The sequence below is a fragment of the Eptatretus burgeri genome, chromosome 4 (assembly GCF_056783735.1).
Source record: "Eptatretus burgeri isolate ZD-2024b chromosome 4, Ebu_testis_v1, whole genome shotgun sequence".
Classification (NCBI taxonomy): domain Eukaryota; kingdom Metazoa; phylum Chordata; class Myxini; order Myxiniformes; family Myxinidae; genus Eptatretus; species Eptatretus burgeri.
In genome coordinates, this window is record NC_140964.1 from 131,020,585 (window position 1) to 131,027,368 (window position 6,784).

The 6,784-nt window shown below is 40.9% G+C and overlaps 1 protein-coding gene across 1 annotated transcript; it reads left to right on the forward strand.

The window, feature by feature from the left end:
- Positions 1–1,561: 1,561 nt before the first annotated feature.
- LOC147029126 (uncharacterized) lies at positions 1,562–4,697 on the forward strand. The gene is made up of 3 exons (XM_085880068.1): positions 1,562–2,347; positions 2,444–2,656; positions 2,752–4,697. The coding sequence occupies exons 1-3, from the start codon at positions 2,153–2,155 to the stop codon at positions 2,824–2,826; spliced, it is 483 nt and encodes a 160-aa protein (XP_085736194.1). The 5' UTR covers positions 1,562–2,152; the 3' UTR covers positions 2,827–4,697.
- The last annotated feature ends 2,087 nt before the right edge of the window (positions 4,698–6,784 follow it).

The following is a 6,784-nucleotide window of genomic DNA, read 5'->3' on the forward strand; positions in this document are numbered from 1 at the left end:
ATTGGAATGGGGTGGGAACGGGGCCCCTTTCCGCAATATCTCAGCGGGGGGGGTGAAAGGGGGGAATTGTTGATGCTATGGGGAAAGAGGATAGCGGGCTTGCTTGGGTCCCGCGACGAGCGACTCCACTGCGACCTCGACCGCGCTCCCGGCTTCACCTCTCTGCAGCTCCCCGACAGACTCCGAACCTCGACAGACCGACTCTCCTCTAGACTCGTCTTGACTACTCGTCTTGACTTGACTGCTGCTCGTCTTGACCACACTCCACCGCCGCCACACCTCTCCAACTCGCCCGAGCCCAAAACTCTGACTGCCTCCAACTGCTTCCGACCCAAAACTGACTGAATTCGCCCCGCGCTCGGCGCTTTATAGTACGGCAGGAGAACCCATATGCAAATTTCCGGATCAGGATGAGCTCGGGGGCGGAGCCACGCTCGCCCATTTGACGGAGGAAAAGTGGGCGTGAACCTCCCCTGATCCTCGAATTTGCATATATCGATTCTACTCCGACGCGCCTGGAGGCGGGGCCAAATCGCCCCGCGCTCGCTGATAGGACGGAACAGAAGTGGGCGTGTATCATTCCTGATCCGACTTTTCCTCAGAAAGGCCGCTTTTTGCACCCGCGGCTCAGCGCGCGTCCCGCACGAGGCCAGGACAGCCTGACGCTAGGCGTTCACAAGTGGTGCGGGAATGGCCGCAGAAGGAGAAGAGGTGAGGGTGGTGGAGGGTTTTTTGTGGTGGTTTATGGCCATGGCGACGCTTGGAATGGTGGTGATGCGATGTTTGCGAGAGTGAGTTGTGAAGGTAAAGGTCGTGGCTGTTGGCGTCGTTGTTGTTGTGAAGCGGCGTTGCGGTTGGTGGTTGTTGTGTGATGGAGGTTGAGACGTGGTTGGCTCAAAATAAAGATAGAACAGAAAAACGGCTATCTTAAAGTCGCAGCCTGAATTAATCACATTTATTCCCTCTAAACAACGGGTTTGGGCTAACTACACATGTACTTACAGAGATATCTCACCTACAGGACCTGAATGGTGGTTTGCGAATTTCCTCAACCACAACAATATAAGTAGGGAAAGAATACTGGTTCTGGCTCACTTTTCCCCATGTAAATGAATGGGGGATTTTCAGCCATGAAATTTTTCTTTTTTTTTCCCCTAAAAAAATAAATCCCCTTTTTAGCCCAAGGTATATTTATTTGTCTCCCCTTTTAACCTGGAGCCTGGTGTTGGCTTAGTGGTTAGGGTGGCGGCTTGGGATCCCAGGGTCCTGAGTTCAAATCCCGTTGGCTGCTGAATTAACACCAGGGGGTTGACTCAGCCTGCCATCCTTCCGAGGTCGGCGAAATGAGTGCCAGTGTACTGGTCCCGGTGTATGCCCCGGTTAGAATAGGTGTACCATATCCCTGTGTGTCGTAAGAGGCGACCAGGGTTGGCGTCAGGAAGGGCATCCGGCCATAAAACATTGCCTCAAGAAAAAGCCAAAGCCCCTGCACAGCAGGGAAAAATGGCTGTAAAAACGGTCATTTTTTATTTCCCCTTTAACCTAGGGGCTCTCTATTCAAATAGCCCATACAACAAGATAAAGATTTGTTAAAGGTGATTCTAAAGAAATATCTGAAACGTCTAAGCCTCGGGGCACTCTTTATCAAATAACCAATGCATATTGTTTAGCTCACTCATTGAACCTATAAACATTTGTTCATTCTCAAATTCCTTCAATAGTTTAATTTTCTTTGCACAATAATCCCCATCTAAAATATTGAAAAACAAAACATTTGAATCTTTATATTTTTTAAGATACCCCTTTTGTGCCATTACGAAATGATAAACTTCTCTTAATGATCTCATCTGACCACCTCCTGAGCCACAGGTTATTTTTGTTAAGCCCCGCCCACTTTTCCTAAGCCCCGCCCACTTTTCATGAGGTTTTTTATAGGCCACGCCCACTTTGCCTAAGCTCCGCCCACTTTTGCTAAGCCCCGCCCACTTTTCATGAGGTATTTTTTATAAGCCACGCCCACTTTTCCTAAGCCCCGCCCACCTACTCTTACATCATTTCCAGTTCATCTCTGACTCACAAAGAAATCACTAGAAAATTTCAGCATGTTTCAGTTTCTATGGTTTCCATGTTATGAAATGGTTTCCAGCATGTTATGAAATTCCACCAGGGAATTTCCACAGGAAACCACACCCAACAGTCTCCCTATAAAAGCCTCATGCCCAGGCTCCATTTTAAACATTTGTTTTTGCTGGCAATGGTGTGCTGTGTGCTTGCCTGGAACTCTCAGACTTGTATGGAACTAAACCTTCAAGTTGATGAACTGGATTCAAACCTCTTATCCATTGAGGTAAGATTTTTATTTTCCTATTTTTAGTTCCTTTTAAACATCGACTCGTTTAATAATTAAATAACTTAATTAATACATTATTATTTTCTCTCACAGGAAATTGTATCTGAAATGCAACATGAAAATACCGATTTTGCCACAACTTGGGGTGAAATTGTTGGCTTGGTTGAAGACCTTATGAGCGACCAAGACCGACAGAACGAGCAAGACCTTGAGTGGGATGACTTTGGGGTCCCTTGGAACTCTCTGACTTGTATGGAACTAAACCTTCAAGTTGATGAACTGGATTCAAACCTCTTATCCATTGAGGTAAGATTTTATTTTCCTATTTTTAGTTCCTTTTAAACATCGACTCGTTTAATAATTAAATAACTTAATTAATACATTATTATTTTCTCTCACAGGAAATTGTGTCTGAAATACGAAATGAAAATACTGCTTTTGCTACAACTTCCGGGGGAAATTGTTGGCTTGGTTGAAGACCTTATGAGCGACCAAGACCTACAGAACGAGTTCGTCCTTGATGACCCAACCAAAGAGTTATACCTTGGAGACCAGCAAAATCCTGAAAAAGAGTTTTACAGCAATAGTACTCATTGTGAGTTATCAAGACAATACCCACTGAACAAGTTATACCTTGATGAGCCAGAATACAAGTTTTACCTTGGAGACTCACAAATTTTGAAAAAATCAGTAAATGAGTTCTGCCTTGATGGTTTAAATAACTACCTTGGAGACTCAGGAAAAGGGTTCTGCCAAGATGGTTCTAAATATGGGGCCTACCTTGGAGACTCACAAATTTTGAAAAAATCAGTAAATGAGTTCTGCCTTGATGGTTTAAATAACTACCTTGGAGACTCAGGAAAAGGGTTCTGCCAAGATGGTTCTAAATATGGGGCCTACCTTGGAGACTCACAAATTTTGAAAAATCAGTAAATGAGTTCTGCCTTGATGGTTTAAATAACTACCTTGGAGACTCAGGAAAAGGGTTCTGCCAAGATGGTTCTAAATATGGGTCCTACCTTGGAGACTCACAAATTTTGAAAAAATCAGTAAATGAGTTATCCTTAAGAGACTTTGTAAGTTGGTTTTACTTTGAATACTTGAAATGTGGGTTCTGGATTGATAACTCACAATGTGATACATATCTTGGAAACTCAACGGGAATGTGGTTATACCTTGAAGACTTGGAAAGTTGGGTTTATGTTGGACACTTGAAACTTTTTTGGGGGCTTTTATTTATTTATTTATTTATTTATTATTATTATTATTTTATTTATTTATATTTTGGAGACTTTTGGAGTTGCTATCACTCTTTGGGATCTAAACCTATCGATGTAGTTCTTTGTCGGATGGTGCTTGATGGGAGCAAGATCAAGAAAGTTCTGGGAAGAAAGTGCAGGCTTACTCCCCCTTTTTATGTCATCAAACCTGAAAGCCTTAAAAGACAGAATTGGAAGAAGAGAAAAAGGACAAAAAATATACATTGTTCGTTCTGGGAAGAAAGTGCAGGCTTACTCCCCCTTTCTACGTCATCAAACCTGAAAGCCTTAAAAGACAGAATTGGAAGAAGAAAAAAACGTAAAAAATATATATATAGGTGGAAATCTCATTTTGAAAAAGACATTGTGTTGGGCGAGGATTGAGTTGGGGTTGAGATTTTGAATGTGAGGGTTGGGGTTGAGATTTTGAATGTGAGGGTTGGGACACACACACACACACACACACACACACACACACACACACACACACACACACACCCACACACACACACACACACACACACACACACACACACACACACATACACATACACATACACATACACATACACATACACATACACATACACATACACATACACATACACATACACATACACATACACATACACATACACACCAACAAACAAAGTTAAGCCTTGACTTCAGTTGAGGATTCTGTGTTTGGGGTTCACAGATCTAAGAACGTCCACCCCTTGACACACATTATATACTGTTATACACCTCGGACTTGGCCCTCGAGTGTCCACAATGGTGTATAGTAGGAGGGAGTGAAGCGCCAACCCATTGCTCCCATTGCACACACATTATATACTGTTATACACCTCGGACTTGGCCCTCGAGTGTCCACAATGGTGTATAGTAGGAGGGAGTGAAGCGCCAACCCATTGCTCCCATTGCACACACATTATATACTGTTATACACCTCGGACTTGGCCCTCGAGTGTCCACAACGGTGTATAGTAGGAGGGAGTGAAGCGCCAACCCATTGCTCCCATTGCACACACACACACACACACACACACACACACACACACACACACACACACACACACACACACACACACACACACACACACACACACCAACACCAACAAACAAAAGTTAAGCCTTGACTATTCAGTTGAGGATTCTGCGTTTGGGGTTCACAGATCTAAGAACGTCCACCCCTTGACACACATTATATGCTGTTATACACCTCGGACTTGGCCCTCTAGTGTCCACAAAGGTGTATAGTAGGAGGGAGTGAAGGGACAACCCATTGCTCCCATGGGTATTATCTGCTTAGTTTTGTCTTTTGTAATTCCTGTGAATAAAATGAACCTAAAATCTCTTCCCCTTCCAAATCATATATCTTATAAGTCCAAGGAACCGTATCTATTACATCAACAATTTTAAAAAGTTATTTCGTCCATCGTTAAGTAAAACCCTTTTCAAAATGAGATTTCCACCTATATATTCTTACGATATCACCAACTTTGAAGTTAGGTTTTCTGACATTAATCTATTTTTCATATTTTAATTTTGTAAATGTTTCTGATGGCTTCATATTTGTTGACGTGTGAATCGTGTCATTATACTTATCCACAATATCCTGAATAAAAGATGACCGTTGTTGTGAACCGAGTTGTGTGAATTTTTTATATAGTCTCTCTTTTAAGGTACGATTAAAACGTTCAACAACAACTGCCTTCCCTTCATTAAAGGTACTGTATAATGTAATACTGTTATTTTTTAGAAAATTCAGAAATGTCTTGTTATAAAACTCCCTACCCTCATCAGTCCACAATTTTTTAGGTTTTCTCTTACTTTTATTAAATATCTTTTGGAAGGCTAACATAAGAGTATTACCTGTTTTGTTTTTTAATGGTACAACCCACGCATATCTACTCCTCAAATCAATAACGGTTAAAGCATACTTGTACCCCTTATCATTATTGAGTTCAATCAAATCAGCAGACCAGATATAATCTACTTCCTTGGAATAAACTTTCCTTCTCTGAAACTTTGTGAATATTGGTTTTATGTAATTCATCAGCTAATTGCTCTTCAGTCTTAATGACATCATTAGAGCTTACAAGTTTTTTGAATTTCCAAGTCCAAGTTTCAATTTAGCACTGATCATCTTCTTCACAATGAACCGATCAACTTTTTCTCTCAAGGTTGGATTTTGTATCAGAGACAAATTATACAACATTTCTCTATCGGCTTCATGCTTTTCTTCCAACGTTGTGGTATTCCCATAATCAATATCGTGTCTCATGCACACTTCATCAACTCTATTGATAGGCTTACTCCAGGATTTAGGATTGTCTGCCTCATCTAATCTTTTATCCAAGTTTGTGCCTGGACCACAGAAAGAATACCCTGGAAGATGTAATTCCCCTGGTATTCCAGTAGTTGTAAATTTACTTCCTGATAAAAACTTTTGTATATCTCCTCCTAGTTTGTGTTGGGAGATAAATTGATTTTTTTTTTGAACCACACACCGAACATATACCTTTTTGTATAACCCTGTTATTTTTACTTTTAATATATGAAATATTTTTAGTATTAGTTTTCTTTTTACATTTGAGACAATAACTCATTTATTTATGAGAAAAATTCCTGCAGAGTGCAAAAACCTTTTTAGTTTCCAACATGCACATTTGAATCTTAATTTTTAAAACATAAAGAATCCTTAGAAATGCCTTCACTCTCTCCCCCATTTATTTAAGAAAAAAAAATGAAAAACTTGAATTAAAATACATGTCTTCTCGATGTCAATAGTCTTGTCGAAAGTATTGTAAATAGACTTATCAATTCTTTGTTTTCCTCCTCGGTGGGTTGAGTTATTTTCTGTAATACCCCTATTCTTTTTTGAATCTCACTGGTTTCCATATTTTGATATTTATTCATCCACTCTCTTTCCTCCCTCTCCTCCCTCTCTCTCTTCTCTCTTTCCTCCCTCTCTCTCTTCTCCCTTTCATCCCTCTCTCTCTTCTCTCTTTCCTCCTTCTCTTTCTTCTCCCTCTCCTCCTTCTCTCTCTTCTCCTTTTCCTCCTCTTCCCTCTCTTCTTCAACTCCTTCCTTATCCCTTACTATCCTTGAATCGCTTACACCCCATAGAATATTATACATATATTCATCAGGATTTCTTGTTATTCCTGTATCC

Bases quoted from the DNA above. Each gene is read 5' to 3' on its own strand.
- LOC147029126 (XM_085880068.1), top strand. From the start codon at position 2,153: ATGAAATTCCACCAGGGAATTTCCACAGGAAACCACACCCAACAGTCT. The intron at 2,348-2,443 runs GTAAGATTTTTA...TTTCTCTCACAG, and splicing joins CAAACCTCTTATCCATTGAG to GAAATTGTATCTGAAATGCA. The intron at 2,657-2,751 runs GTAAGATTTTAT...TTTCTCTCACAG, and splicing joins CAAACCTCTTATCCATTGAG to GAAATTGTGTCTGAAATACG.